This window comes from Eleutherodactylus coqui, chromosome 2, assembly GCF_035609145.1.
Source record: "Eleutherodactylus coqui strain aEleCoq1 chromosome 2, aEleCoq1.hap1, whole genome shotgun sequence".
Lineage (NCBI taxonomy): Eukaryota > Metazoa > Chordata > Amphibia > Anura > Eleutherodactylidae > Eleutherodactylus > Eleutherodactylus coqui.
Window position 1 is genome coordinate 328430850 of NC_089838.1, and position 15395 is coordinate 328446244.

The window sequence follows — 15395 nt, forward strand, 5'->3', positions numbered from 1 at the left end:
ATGGGCGCAATTTCCCCAGGAGTATGTGCGGCAGAAAAATCCAACACAAATCCGCCAGCATTAGAGATGAGCGAGCGTACTCGGCCACGCCCCTTTTTCGCCCGAGTACCGCGATTTTCGAGTACTTCCGTACTCAGATGAAAAGATTCGGGGGGGCGCCGTGGGTGAGTGGGGGGTTGCAGCGGGGAGTGAGGGGGAGAGGGAGAGAGAAAGGGCTCCCCCCTGTTCCCCGCTGCTACCCCCGCGCCACCATGCCTCTCCCCGCCCCCCGGCGCCCCCCGAATCTTTTCACCCGAGTACTGAAGTACTCGAAAATCGCGGTGCTCGATCGAGTAATTACTCGAAACGAGTATACTCGCTCATCTCTAGCCAGCATATTTCACCACAAATCCATCCTCGAATCGCTAAATTAAAAGTGGTGACATCCGCGGTGAAGATCCACAACAGAAACTGAAAAATGCTGCAGCTTTAGGAATCCACTCCGCAGCTCAATCTCTGTGGGGAAAATATTCTGTGGTGTGCGGATAAGATGGGGATCCTCCGGGGAGGCTACTCCAGGAACAGGAGGTGTTCACAGAGCAGGAGTGAGCAGCGCACCGTCCTCTACCACCGCAGCGCTGCACTGGCCGCTATCATAAAACACTGGGCGCACGATAAGGGGTTACACAGTATTTAGGCTCTTTTTAGGGTTTTTAATTAGTTAGTTAGTCAGATTGGTCATGGGGACGACAACTGGAACATCGTTTTGACACTATTGAGGATAATTTACCCCAAATTGTAACTCCGATACAGAAAGGATATTGGACATAACTCAACCCCACCCCGCGTTTCCTCCTAATATTTTTGGCTTTACAGACTGATAAGGTGGCTGGTAAGATTGGGATCTTGTACTTCTGGCATCAGGTCCCATCCAGATCCTGTGAGCTTATTTTGAGATGAGGATCTCCTTAGCATCGGCAGGGAGTAGACTAAGGCAACTTTTTGAATTGTCTGTACAACATGCCAGATGATGGTATAGGCTGGACAGATCCCAAAAAGTTACCTTGGTTCTTACCACTTAGCTATAGATTTGGGTAAAGATGATATTTGGGCCCATGTCGTGATCTTTGAGGCTATGAGTCATCTTGAGGGTAATACCGCCATCATCCAAACTTTTTTCAAGGATGCCAAGTAGTTGTTTGGCTTTTACGCCCAGCGTGAACCCGTAAACACCGGGTCACGAGGATTACCCATGTGGACAAAACATTCAGTCAACAAGACAAAGTGCAAACCTCGCACTAGAAGAATTTTTGTAAAGTCTAACAAGTATTAAAGCCGTAATTGGACAGCGTGCTGTTTTTAGAAGCATTTCCTGTCATTTTCTGAGGGACTCCGGGGAGGATGGTGAATTATAGAATAATGTAACGCTGTGCTGATTGCCAGCCATTTTACCTCGCAAAGCGGGGACATTTCTGAAATATTCTGAGCCATTTCATAGAGAGCCATTTTTATTTTTGTGTGGTTGATTGAAAGAGGTGCAGATCCTCGGGGCGTAAGGACTACATTCTCCAGAAATGTTCAGCTATATGGATAGAGATGGAAACATTTTCTATCTATCTATCTATCTATCTCATATCTATCTATCTCATAGCTATCTATCTATCTCCTATCTATCTATCTCTCCTATCTATCATCTATCTATCTATCTATCTATCTATCTCATATCTATCTATCTATCTATCTCTCTATCTATCTATCTCATATCTATCTATCTATCTATCTCATATCTATCTATCTCTTATCTATCTATCTATCTCATATCTATCTATCTATCTATCTATCTATCTATCTATCTATCTATCTGTCTCATATCTATCTATCTATCTATCTCATATCTATCTATCTATCTATCTATCTATCTATCTATCTATCTATCTATCTATCTCATATCTATCTATCTATCTCATATCTATCACATATCTATCTATCTATCTCATATCTATCTATCTACCTATCTCATATCTATCTATCTATCTCCTATCTATCTATCTCATATCTATCTATCTATCTATCTATCTCATATCTATCTATCTATCTCATATCTATCACATATCTATCTATCTATCTCATATCTATCTATCTACCTATCTCATATCTATCTATCTATCTCCTATCTATCTATCTCATATCTATTTATCTATCTATCTCATAGCTATCTACCTATCTCATATCTATCTATCTATTTATCTATCTCCTATCTATCTATCTCCTATCTATCTATCTCATATCTATCTATCTATCTCCTATCTATCTATCTCCTATCCATCTATCTATCTCCTATCTATCTATCTATCTATCTATCTATCTATCTATCTATCTCCTATCTATCTATCTCATATCTATCTATCTATCTATCTATCTCAGTATCTATCTATCTATCTATCTATCTATCTATCTATCTCCTATCTATCTATCTATCTATCTATCTCCTATCTATCTATCTCAGTATCTATCTATCTATCTCATATCTATCTATCCCTCTATCTATCTCATATCTATTTATCTATCTATCTATTAGAGATGAGCGAACGTACTCGGATAAGCACTACTCGTCCGAGTAATTGGCTTTATCCGAGTACCGCTGTACTCGGGGCTAAAGATTCGGGGAGCGCCGCGGAGCGGGGAGCTGCAGGGGAGAGCGGGAAGGAACGGAGTGGAGATCTTTCTCTCCTTCTCTCCCGCCCGCTCTCCCCTGCTCCCCGCCGCAACTCACCTGTCAGCAGCGGAGCGCCCCGAATCTTTAGCCCCGAGTACAGCGGTACTCGGATAAAGCACATTACTCGGACGAGTAGTGCTTATCCGAGTACGTTCGCTCATCTCTACTATCTATCTATCTATCCCATATCTATCTATCTATCTATCTATCTATCTATCTATCTATCTATCTCATATCTATCTATCTATCTATCTATCTATCTATCTCATATCTATCTATCTATCTCATATCTATCTATCTATCTATCTATCCATCCCATATCTATCTATCTATCTATCTCATATCTATCTATCTATCTATCTATCCCATATCTATCTATCTATCTATCTATCTATCTATCTATCTATCTATCTATCTCATATCTATCTATCTATCCCATATCTATCTATCTATCTATCTATCTCATATCTATCTATCTATCTATCCCATATCTATCTATCTATCTATCTATCTATCTATCTATCTATCTATCTATCTCATATCTATTTATCTATCTATCTATCTATCTATCTATCTCATATCTATTTATCTATCTATCTATCTATCCCATATCTATCAATCTATATATCTATCTATCTCTCTCATATCTATCTATATATCTATCTATCTCATATCTATCTATCTATCTATCTATCTCATATCTATTTATCTATCTATCTATCTATCTATCTCATATCTATTTATCTATCTATCTATCCCATATCTATCAATCTATATATCTATCTATCTCTCTCATATCTATCTATCTATCTATCTATCTCATATCTATCTATCTATCTATCTAGCGCTTCTACGTGTGGATGGTGACACTGCATCCTCTCCGCTGCAGAGCGCAGGACGAGTTTTTCGCAGAAGTAATTTTTGTCAATTACGGAAAGATATTAATATTTATTTTAACCTAATTTTATGAAAAAAGAACAGAGAATAGATCTTATTTGCTGATGTATGAGAAGCGGCGCCAATGTGTAGCCCAGATCTGTCACAATGTGTATGTCACTGTCAGTATATGTGTCCCTCTGAGCCTCTGTCATTATATTCATGTACTCAGTGCTCTGCTCACCCCGGATGCCCAGCCTCCTGGATACTTACCTCTGACACCCATACTGCTGTCTAATTACCCCCGACAACCATACTACTGTCTAATTACCCCCGACACCCAGCCTGCTCTCTGCTTATCCCAGACACCCAGAATGCTCTCTAATTACCCCTGACACACAGGTAGTTGTTTACCTACCCCACATGTCTTGCCTGCATTCTAGCTACCCCAGACTTTGTACTACAGACCACAGACCTCTGCATACCCTAGTCTCTTGGCCTGCAACCTACGTATCCTAGACTTCTGGCCCGCACCCTGCTAACCCCAGATTACTGACCTACACCCTACTTACCCCAGATCCCCAGCTGGTCTGCAACTTACTTACCCCAGACTCCTAGCCTGCATTCCAATTACCTCCACTAGTGGCCTACATCTTACTTTCCCTGCATACTATGTATCCCAGACTTCTGACCTGCACCCTGCTTACCCCAGACTCCTAAATTACACCCCACTTACTCAAGAATCATGGCTGATCCGCAACCTACCTACCCCAGACTCTTGGCCTGCACCCTACATCCGTGCACTTCTGCATCCTACTTACCTCATACTCCTGGCTTGCATATTATATTAATTACTCCAGACTCTTGGCCTGCTGAATGCTACTTGCTCCTCCAGATTCCTGCTATGCATCCTACTTACCACAGACTGCTCTTCTGCATACTACTTACCTCAGACTCCTTACTGCATCCCACTCACCTCAAACTTCCAGACTTCTGGCCTGGATCCTACTATTTCTCCATTTCCCCAAATCCATTGCCTGTGCACTCTATTTCTCCAGTTCTCCTATTTGTGCACTGATACAGTTCTCCTGTCTGTCCTCTCTTATTCTTCCTTCTCTGTCCTTTCTATGTCTCCGCTTCTCCCATCTGTGTATTTCTCCAGTCCCCTTGTTCTTGCACTCTATTTCTCCAGTCCCCTCGTTGTTGCACTCCATTTCTCCAGTCCCCTCGTTCTTGCACTCCATTTCTCCAGTCCCCTTGTTCTTGCACTCTATTTCTCCAGTCCCCTTGTTCTTGCACTCTATTTCTCCAGTCCCCTTGTTCTTGCACTCTATTTCTGCAGTCCCCCTGGTTCTTGCACTCTATTTCTCCAGTCCCCTCGTTGTTGCACTCTATTTCTCCAGTCCCCTCGTTGTTGCACTCTATTTCTCCAGTCCCCTCGTTCTTGCACTCTACTTCTCCAGTCCCCTCGTTCTTGCACTCTATTTCTCCAGTCCCCTTATTCTTGCACTCTATTTCTCCAGTCCCCTTGTTCTTGCATTCTATTTCTCCAGTCCCCTCATTCTTGCACTCTATTTCTCCAGTCCCCTCGTTGTTGCACTCTATTTCTCCAGTCCCCTCGTTCTTGCACTCTATTTCTCCAGTCCCCTCGTTCTTGCACTCTATTTCTCCAGTCCCCTCGTTCTTGCACTCTATTTCTCCAGTCCCCTTGTTCTTGCACTCTATTTCTCCAGTCCCCTTATTCTTGCACTCTATTTCTCCAGTCCCCTTGTTCTTGCACTCTATTTCTCCAGTTCCCTCGTTCTTGCACTCTATTTCTCCAGTCCCCTCGTTGTTGCACTCTATTTCTCCAGTCCCCTCGTTCTTGCACTCTATTTCTCCAGTCCCCTCGTTCTTGCACTCTATTTCTCCAGTCCCCTCGTTCTTGCACTCTATTTCTCCAGTCCCCTCGTTGTTGCACTCTATTTCTCCAGTCCCCTCGTTGTTGCACTCTATTTCTCCAGTCCCCTCGTTCTTGCACTCTATTTCTCCAGTCCCCTTGTTCTTGCACTCTATTTCTCCAGTCCCCTCGTTCTTGCACTCTATTTCTCCAGTCCCCTCGTTCTTGCACTCTATTTCTCCAGTCCCCTCGTTGTTGCACTCTATTTCTCCAGTCCCCTTGTTCTTGCACTCTATTTCTCCAGTCCCCTTGTACTCGCACTCTATTTCTCCAGTCCCCTTGTTCTTGCACTCTATTTCTCCCGTCCCCTCGTTCTTGCACTCTATTTCTCCAGTCCCCTCGTTCTTGCACTCTATTTCTCCAGTCCCCTCGTTCTTGCACTCTATTTCTCCAGTCCCCTCGTTGTTGCACTCTATTTCTCCAGTCCCCTCGTTGTTGCACTCTATTTCTCCAGTCCCCTCGTTCTTGCACTCTATTTCTCCAGTTCCCTTGTACTTGCACTCTATTTCTCCAGTCCCCTCGTTCTTGCAATCTATTTCTCCAGTCCCCTCGTTCTTGCACTCTATTTCTCCAGTTCCCTCGTTCTTGCACTCTATTTCTCCAGTCCCCTTATTCTTGCACTCTATTTCTCCAGTCCCCTCGTTCTTGCACTCTATTTCTCCAGTCCCCCTCGTTCTTGCACTCTATTTCTCCAGTCCCCTTGTTCTTGCACTCTATTTCTCCAGTTCCCTCGTTCTTGCACTCTATTTCTCCAGTCCCCTCGTTGTTGCACTCTATTTCTCCAGTCCCCCTTGTTCTTGCACTCTATTTCTCCAGTTCCCTCGTTCTTGCACTCTATTTCTCCAGTCCCCCTTGTTCTTGCACTCTATTTCTCCAGTCCCCTTGTTCTTGCACTCTATTTCTCCAGTCCCCTCATTGTTGCACTCTATTTCTCCAGTCCCCTCGTTCTTGCACTCTATTTCTCCAGTCCCCTTGTTCTTGCACTCCATTTCTCCAGTCCCCTCGTTCTTGCACTCTATTTCTCCAGTCCCCTTGTTCTTGCACTCTATTTCTCCAGTCCCCTTGTTCTTGCACTCTATTTCTGCAGTCCCCCTGGTTCTTGCACTCTATTTCTCCAGTCCCCTCGTTGTTGCACTCTATTTCTCCAGTCCCCTCGTTGTTGCACTCTATTTCTCCAGTCCCCTCGTTCTTGCACTCTATTTCTCCAGTCCCCTCGTTCTTGCACTCTATTTCTCCAGTCCCCTTATTCTTGCACTCTATTTCTCCAGTCCCCTTGTTCTTGCATTCTATTTCTCCAGTCCCCTCATTCTTGCACTCTATTTCTCCAGTCCCCTCGTTGTTGCACTCTATTTCTCCAGTCCCCTCGTTCTTGCACTCTATTTCTCCAGTCCCCTCGTTCTTGCACTCTATTTCTCCAGTCCCCTTATTCTTGCACTCTATTTCTCCAGTCCCCTTGTTCTTGCATTCTATTTCTCCAGTCCCCTCATTCTTGCACTCTATTTCTCCAGTCCCCTCGTTGTTGCACTCTATTTCTCCAGTCCCCTCGTTCTTGCACTCTATTTCTCCAGTCCCCTCGTTCTTGCACTCTATTTCTCCAGTCCCCTCGTTCTTGCACTCTATTTCTCCAGTCCCCTTGTTCTTGCACTCTATTTCTCCAGTTCCCTCGTACTTGCACTCTATTTCTCCAGTCCCCTTATTCTTGCACTCTATTTCTCCAGTCCCCTCGTTGTTGCACTCTATTTCTCCAGTCCCCTCGTTCTTGCACTCTATTTCTCCAGTCCCCTCGTTCTTGCACTCTATTTCTCCAGTCCCCTCGTTCTTGCACTCTATTTCTCCAGTCCCCTCGTTGTTGCACTCTATTTCTCCAGTCCCCTCGTTGTTGCACTCTATTTCTCCAGTCCCCTCGTTCTTGCACTCTATTTCTCCAGTCCCCTCGTTCTTGCACTCTATTTCTCCAGTCCCCTCGTTCTTGCACTCTATTTCTCCAGTCCCCTCGTTGTTGCACTCTATTTCTCCAGTCCCCTTGTTTTTGCACTCTATTTCTCCAGTCCCCTTGTACTCGCACTCTATTTCTCCAGTCCCCTTGTTCTTGCACTCTATTTCTCCCGTCCCCTCGTTCTTGCACTCTATTTCTCCAGCCCCCTCGTTCTTGCACTCTATTTCTCCAGTCCCCTCGTTCTTGCACTCTATTTCTCCAGTCCCCTCGTTGTTGCACTCTATTTCTCCAGTCCCCTCGTTGTTGCACTCTATTTCTCCAGTCCCCTCGTTCTTGCACTCTATTTCTCCAGTTCCCTTGTACTTGCACTCTATTTCTCCAGTCCCCTCGTTCTTGCAATCTATTTCTCCAGTCCCCTCGTTGTTGCACTCTATTTCTCCAGTCCCCTCGTTCTTGCACTCTATTTCTCCAGTCCCCTCGTTCTTGCACTCTATTTCTCCAGTCCCCTCGTTGTTGCACTCTATTTCTCCAGTCCCCTCGTTCTTGCACTCTATTTCTCCAGCCCCCTCGTTCTTGCACTCTATTTCTCCAGCCCCCTCGTTCTTGCACTCTATTTCTCCAGTCCCCTTGTACTTGCACTCTATTTCTCCAGTCCCCTTGTTCTTGCACTCTATTTCTCCAGTCCCCTTGTTCTTGCACTCTATTTCTCCAGTCCCCTCGTTCTTGCACTCTATTTCTCCAGTCCCCTCGTTGTTGCACTCTATTTCTCCAGTCCCCTCGTTGTTGCACTCTATTTCTCCAGTCCCCTCGTTGTTGCACTCTATTTCTCCAGTCCCCTTGTTCTTGCACTCTATTTCTCCAGTCCCCTCGTTCTTGCACTCTATTTCTCCAGTCCCCTCGTTCTTGCACTCTATTTCTCCAGTCCCCTCGTTCTTGCACTCTATTTCTCCAGTCCCCTTGTACTTGCACTCTATATCTCCAGTCCCTTGTTCTTGCACTCTATTTCTCCCGTCCCCTCGTTCTTGCACTCTATTTCTCCAGTCCCCTTGTTCTTGCACTCTATTTCTCCAGTCCCCTCGTTCTTGCACTCTATTTCTCCAGTCCCCTCGTTCTTGCACTCTATTTCTCCAGTCCCCTCGTTCTTGCACTCTATTTCTCCAGTTCCCTCGTTCTTGCACTCTATTTCTCCAGTCCCCTCGTTCTTGCACTCTATTTCTCCAGTCCCCTCGTTCTTGCACTCTATTTCTCCAGTCCCCTCATTGTTGCACTCTATTTCTCCAGTCCCCTCGTTCTTGCACTCTATTTCTCCAGTCCCCTCGTTCTTGCACTCTATTTCTCCAGTCCCCCTTGTTCTTGCACTCTATTTCTCCATTTCCCTCGTTCTTGCACTCTATTTCTCCAGTCCCCTCGTTCTTGCACTCTATATCTCCAGTCCCTTGTACTTGCACTCCATTTCTCCAGTCCCCTCGTTGTTGCACTCTATTTCTCCAGTCCCCTCGTTCTTGCACTCTATTTCTCCAGTTCCCTCGTTCTTGCACTCTATTTCTCCAGTCCCCTCGTTCTTGCACTCTATTTCTCCAGTCCCCTCGTTCTTGCACTCTATTTCTCCAGTCCCCTCATTGTTGCATTCTATTTCTCCAGTCCCCTCATTCTTGCACTCTATTTCTCCAGTCCCCTCATTGTTGCACTCTATTTCTCCAGTCCCCTCGTTCTTGCACTCTATTTCTCCAGTCCCCTCGTTCTTGCACTCTATTTCTCCAGTCCCCCTTGTTCTTGCACTCTATTTCTCCATTTCCCTCGTTCTTGCACTCTATTTCTCCAGTCCCCTCGTTCTTGCACTCTATATCTCCAGTCCCTTGTACTTGCACTCCATTTCTCCAGTCCCCTCGTTGTTGCACTCTATTTCTCCAGTCCCCTCGTTCTTGCACTCTATTTCTCCAGTCCCCTCGTTCTTGCACTCTATTTCTCCAGTCCCCTCGTTCTTGCACTCTATTTCTCCAGTCCCCTCGTTCTTGCACTCTATTTCTCCAGTCCCCTTGTTCTTGCACTCTATTTCTCCCGTCCCCTCGTTCTTGCACTCTATTTCTCCAGTCCCCTCGTTCTTGCACTCTATTTCTCCAGTCCCCTCGTTCTTGCACTCTATTTCTCCAGTCCCCCTTGTTCTTGCACTCTATTTCTCCATTTCCCTCGTTCTTGCACTCTATTTCTCCAGTCCCCTCGTTCTTGCACTCTATATCTCCAGTCCCTTGTACTTGCACTCCATTTCTCCAGTCCCCTCGTTGTTGCACTCTATTTCTCCAGTCCCCTCGTTCTTGCACTCTATTTCTCCAGTTCCCTCGTTCTTGCACTCTATTTCTCCAGTCCCCTCGTTCTTGCACTCTATTTCTCCAGTCCCCTCGTTCTTGCACTCTATTTCTCCAGTCCCCTCATTGTTGCATTCTATTTCTCCAGTCCCCTCATTCTTGCACTCTATTTCTCCAGTCCCCTCATTGTTGCACTCTATTTCTCCAGTCCCCTCGTTCTTGCACTCTATTTCTCCAGTCCCCTCGTTCTTGCACTCTATTTCTCCAGTCCCCCTTGTTCTTGCACTCTATTTCTCCATTTCCCTCGTTCTTGCACTCTATTTCTCCAGTCCCCTCGTTCTTGCACTCTATATCTCCAGTCCCTTGTACTTGCACTCCATTTCTCCAGTCCCCTCGTTGTTGCACTCTATTTCTCCAGTCCCCTCGTTCTTGCACTCTATTTCTCCAGTCCCCTCGTTCTTGCACTCTATTTCTCCAGTCCCCTCGTTCTTGCACTCTATTTCTCCAGTTCCCTCGTTCTTGCACTCTATTTCTCCAGTCCCCTCGTTCTTGCACTCTATTTCTCCAGTCCCCTTGTTCTTGCACTCTATTTCTCCCGTCCCCTCGTTCTTGCACTCTATTTCTCCAGTCCCCTCGTTCTTGCACTCTATTTCTCCAGTTCCCTCGTTCTTGCACTCTATTTCTCCAGTCCCCTCGTTCTTGCACTCTATTTCTCCAGTCCCCTTGTTCTTGCACTCTATTTCTCCCGTCCCCTCGTTGTTGCACTCTATTTCTCCAGTCCCCTCGTTGTTGCACTCTATTTCTCCAGTCCCCTCGTTCTTGCACTCTATTTCTCCAGTCCCCTCGTTCTTGCACTCTATTTCTCCAGTCCCCTTGGCTGTGTGCTCTTCCCCCCAGTTCACCTAGCAGCGAGCTCTCGGATATTGTACACGTACTCTCTCCTTGCCCCGCTCTCCTTCCCCTCTTCCCATCATTGAGCCTCATTTACTATATGATTCCATTTGGCTGGGAGATAATTGCTTCTTCATCTCGGTCTACGAGCCGTCAGACTATACAACGTCTGATATGCTGTCACCTTCTATGTTTGTCACTAGACGTGTGAGGGTCATAAGCTTTGGGCTCGTCCGTGTACCTGCCAGTCTTTGACCCTCGGCCATTGTTCCCCCTATCTACGACTCTATCCATTTCAGGTCCAGTCTTCACATTTGGGGCCCTTTCAAATCCATTTGGCCCCTATGGAGCAGATATATAAACACCATACATATGTCTGAGACCGTATCTATACCCTCATCATGTGACGGAGTGACGTTGAGTAATTTCGTCTCTTTCGGCCTTCCCTCTTACACACAACAGATGGGTAGAACCCAGGTAAATGCCCACCTCACCCCTCCCACCCCAGCCATTACATTTACCTAAACACATATGTTTCCAATACCATAACTACAACACGTAGTACCTCCATCTTACATCCTGAGTGCACTTTCTATAAACACAGCCGTCTGCGAAGAAAGAACCCAAGGCAGAAGCCCACCCTCTGCCCCGCACCGAACGATTGCAAGCTCTTTGTTCCACGCCACCATGGCTTGGTGCTCGGCATCGGTTTGGTATGGATAGAGGATGCTCTTCCTACTAAACGACCGGATGAAAAGCCTGTACAGCCCGCAGGCTTGTAACTATTGGATTAGCCCTGGGGTCTTACACTTATACTCCCAGTGAGTCATCCTGCGCCTGTCGGAGACTAAATCCCGAGTATTAAGGAAAAAAAAACCCCACAACACCAAAACAAAGGTGATGCCGAAAATGCTTCCTCAGCTAACAATATAGAGGAGGAGGTAAACAGAGGCAGGTTGATGGGTTGAAATGGTAGACCTTGGCATACAAGGGGTTAACCGATCCCCAGTAATAGCCCTTCAGTTACAACTGTAAAGGAGGGCTCAATGAAAAACCTAAAAAAAAACACATCAAAAAATGGAGCAAAAACCAATAGCAACATAAATCAAGGTCCTTTACAAGGCCGAGGGGGGACAGGTCGAACCCAAAAGAGGTGATTGAGGGCCACAGGGTCCCTGAACCCAAGAGGGACCCATGATACCTATATGAAGGTATCAATATTTATTGTATTTTTCCAACCACAAGACTTTTTACGGGTGAAAATTGTGCAAAAATTGTGCAAAAATTTTCAAAAATGTGTCAAATGAACGAGAAGACGGCTTTTTCTGCCACCGAAACTTGGGTGCGTCTTATCTCCCCGCGCGTCTAATACACGGTGGTGGCACAAGGGCACATATTAATTCAACACCTCTATACTGACACGCCAGACAGAAATATTAATATTACCTTTTCCAAGCAGCCTTAACATCCAAGCCGCCGGCATAAACGATTCCTGATATCGCTCGCTCATAGAACAATGTAGATATAACAACATGACGCCAAAAAAATTAAGGCATGGAATTTATTTTTTTTTTCCGCAATTTTAAAAAATTGTAAAACTTTTTTTGACTAGCGAGGTTGTGGGTGGAGGAGGGGGGGGGGGGAGGGGGCAAACAAAAGGTAACGCAAAAAGGAAAGAAATAAAAAAACAAAAAAGGGGACAGAAAATAAAATTTTCAAAAATATTCACGCCTGACAGTGACTGTTGATGTGTACAGCAGGAATTAACTCCATAATGTGGGCAGATCACAAGTGCAGTCATAGATACAATGTATCCAACACATTAATATTAGCCCCCAACCCCCCTTCCCCTGCATCCAACACCTGGAACTTTTTGAAACCCCCCGACCCTCAAAGACATTGCGATTTAAAATGACAGAACCTTGGATTGCATTGCAGTAAAAAGTCCCAGGGGATACGATTTAAGGGTAAGCAGGGCCCCCCGAAATCCCACTAACCTTTTGTTGGAGCTATTCCAGTAGATGGGATCCAGGCTCAAGGCTGAAATAATCCAAAAATTCCAGAGGGTGATCAGCATCCTTATGTACAAAGCTGAGAGGAACTCTCGTAAAAACATGGTTGGGGAGAGAGAGGGGGGTGCTCTTTGTTCACCCTGAAATCCTGGGATTTTGGTTAAAATGCAAGCGGTGGTGGTGGTGGGGATGGAGGGGGGATGCTGGAGGCAGCAGGGGAAGGAGTCCGGCTTCTTTGTTGGGTTTGGTGGGGGGTTTAAGGATATGGGATAAAGTTTAGGATAGAAAGTTTTGCCATATTGGCAGGAGGACGGCGGAGTAGGGTTTAGGGTGTTTGGCCCGATTTGAGGGGATGGGGGTCATTTTGAGCAGTGTTGGTGGGGGAGGGGTGAAGGCATGGATGATGGGAGAGAGGGGTTTTGTCTCGGGCTCCCTGGATCCCCCCTCTGTGTGTGTGTGTGGATGAGTGAGCGGAGTAGTAGGGTCTTTCTGCAAGGAAGGAGCAGGCTGCTGGAATAAATCCCTTGCACAGAAGAATGGGAAGGTGGAGAGAAGGGGAGGAGAGGCAGATGAATGCAAGGAGGGGAGAAGGGGAGGAATGGTGGAGGGCAGCAGAGGGGAGGGAGGAGGAGGAGGAGGGATGGAAACCACACTCATTTCTAGGCTTAGTGTGCACCCAGACACACACAATGTACACACCCCCACATGTACAGGCAGAGCCCCCAGAGCCTGCAGTGCAGGTGAAGGACAACCGGGCCGTGTCATTGGTTACAGCCGGGGCGCCAATGTCATTGACAGCGGAGACCTGTTTAGACACAGGACCCATTGCATTTTGGGGGTTAAAAGCCCATTTAGTCGCCACATCATGGAATCGTTATTTTATGCCTACACAGTATTGTTGGGATTTCGCACATTCACTACTTTTTTACTATTTTTTTCTCATTTGTGCTCTTATTATGGTCACATTGATCGCAAAATCAGCCCCAAATGCGATATTTCATACCGATGACCATAAAGAACACCCAGTGGCCGACATTCAGCCACCGGTCTGTTGGCAACGATTCGACTGGTTCCGATGGACGGCCAACATCTGTGGAGGAAATGTTCTTATATTTAGGACTATGATCCCTTGTGGTTCGGAGAGGCAGTGAAACTCTTCCTTGCCAGGACGAGGAAAGTGCAGTTTTTCTCTCGTTGGGGTTACTGTTTACTTACGCAATGATTCTTTCTCCCATCTAAGGGCGAGCACCCACTGGCGTTTTTTTACCTGCGTTTTGCGTTTTGCGTTTTGCGTTTTTCCTGCACAGGCATAGAGATAACATGTGTTCCTGTCCACTGGCGTTTTTTTTGCGTTGCGTTTGCGTTTTTAACATAGGAGCTGTCAGTTGCATATGTGTCCTTATTTTTCTCCATGGAAATTAATGGAAAAGCCGCGAAAACGCCGCGAAAACGCCGCGAAAAACGCAGCGGAAAGCGGGCGGAAAAACCGCGGGAGACGCGGCGAAAACGCTGCGTTTTTTTCCCGCGGAAAACGCAAACGCCAGTGGGTGCTCGCCCTAAAGGTATAAGTAGGCTGCTTTATCATTCTGCTTTATCATTCTGGTACCAGGAAAAGCTGGCTGACAACGCTCCTGTGAACGGCCATATTGGTCTTGATGGGTTTGTCCTGGAATCGCATATAATGAAGTCTGGTGTAATCAGACCACCTGTGGATAGTGACCAATCAGGGGTGTGTAGAATATTGCAACCGGGTTTGGTATAGTCAAATGTTCTGCATTTTCCTTCAGAAGATCCAGTTGCTACTTTCTACTTGTAAGGGGTGCAGATACCTACCTTCAGGGTGCAGATACCTACCTTCAGGGTGCAGATACCTACCTTCAGGGTAGGCACACATGGTCTACACAGTTTTTTACAATTTTTTTTTTTTCATTCACACTCGTGTTATCGGTCAGATTGATCCATAAATTGGCCATAAATTTGATTTGCCACATGATGCCCTGAAATGGCACCCTCAAAGCACCCAACGGCTGGCATCCAGTGGGCAACCATTTGGATGGTTCAGATGAAGTACCAACATCTGCATAGAAAAAGTTGGGATATTTAGGACCATGATGCTTTGTGGTTCGGAGAGGCGTTGAAACTCCTTCTTACCGGGACGAGGAAAGTGCCATTTTTCTCTCGTTGGGGTTGTTGTCTGGTTACATGATGCTACTTTCCCCAGTCTTAAAGTATAAGTAGACCGCTTTATCATTCGGGTACCAGGAAAAGCTGGGTGCTAACGCTCATGTGAACGGTCATATTGGTTGTGTGAACTATGATGCCAAGAGTTACAGATCACCAAGTTTGGTATAAAGAGACATTAATGATGAAAATGCCACCTGTGGATCGTGTTCAACGATGGGGTGTGAAGAGCTGTGCAACAGGGCTTTGTATCATCACATGTTCTGCATTCCCCTTCACAAGATCCAGTCTCCACTCTCTACTTGCAAGGGGTGCAGATACTTACCTTCAGGGTGCAGATACTTACCTTCAGGGTTGGTGGGTAAAACCATGTAAAACAGTGGCTTATGGAGTAGCTTAGCGTCCAGCACAGGTTCTTGGCCACCTTCTTCCTCCATTACGACTTGTAGATTCAATGCCTGGTGAGTATTTGAGTCACTATTTAGCAGCGTACTTCCCCTTTAAAAGCTTGGGTAATTCACACTCCCAGACCCCTCCCCTATTTGCTACTTAAAGAAACCTT

The 15395-nt window shown here is 45.9% G+C and overlaps 1 protein-coding gene across 1 annotated transcript in view; it reads right to left on the bottom strand.

The window, feature by feature from the left end:
* EFNB3 (ephrin B3) overlaps positions 1–13151 on the bottom strand; it is a 91384-nt gene extending 78233 nt beyond the window's left edge. Inside the window, exon 1 of the mRNA XM_066593828.1 lies at positions 12638–13151. Coding sequence (XP_066449925.1) covers positions 12638–12756 — 119 coding nt within the window. The 5' untranslated portion in view covers positions 12757–13151. The remainder of the gene's footprint in view (positions 1–12637) is intronic.
* Positions 13152–15395: the final 2244 nt, after the last annotated feature.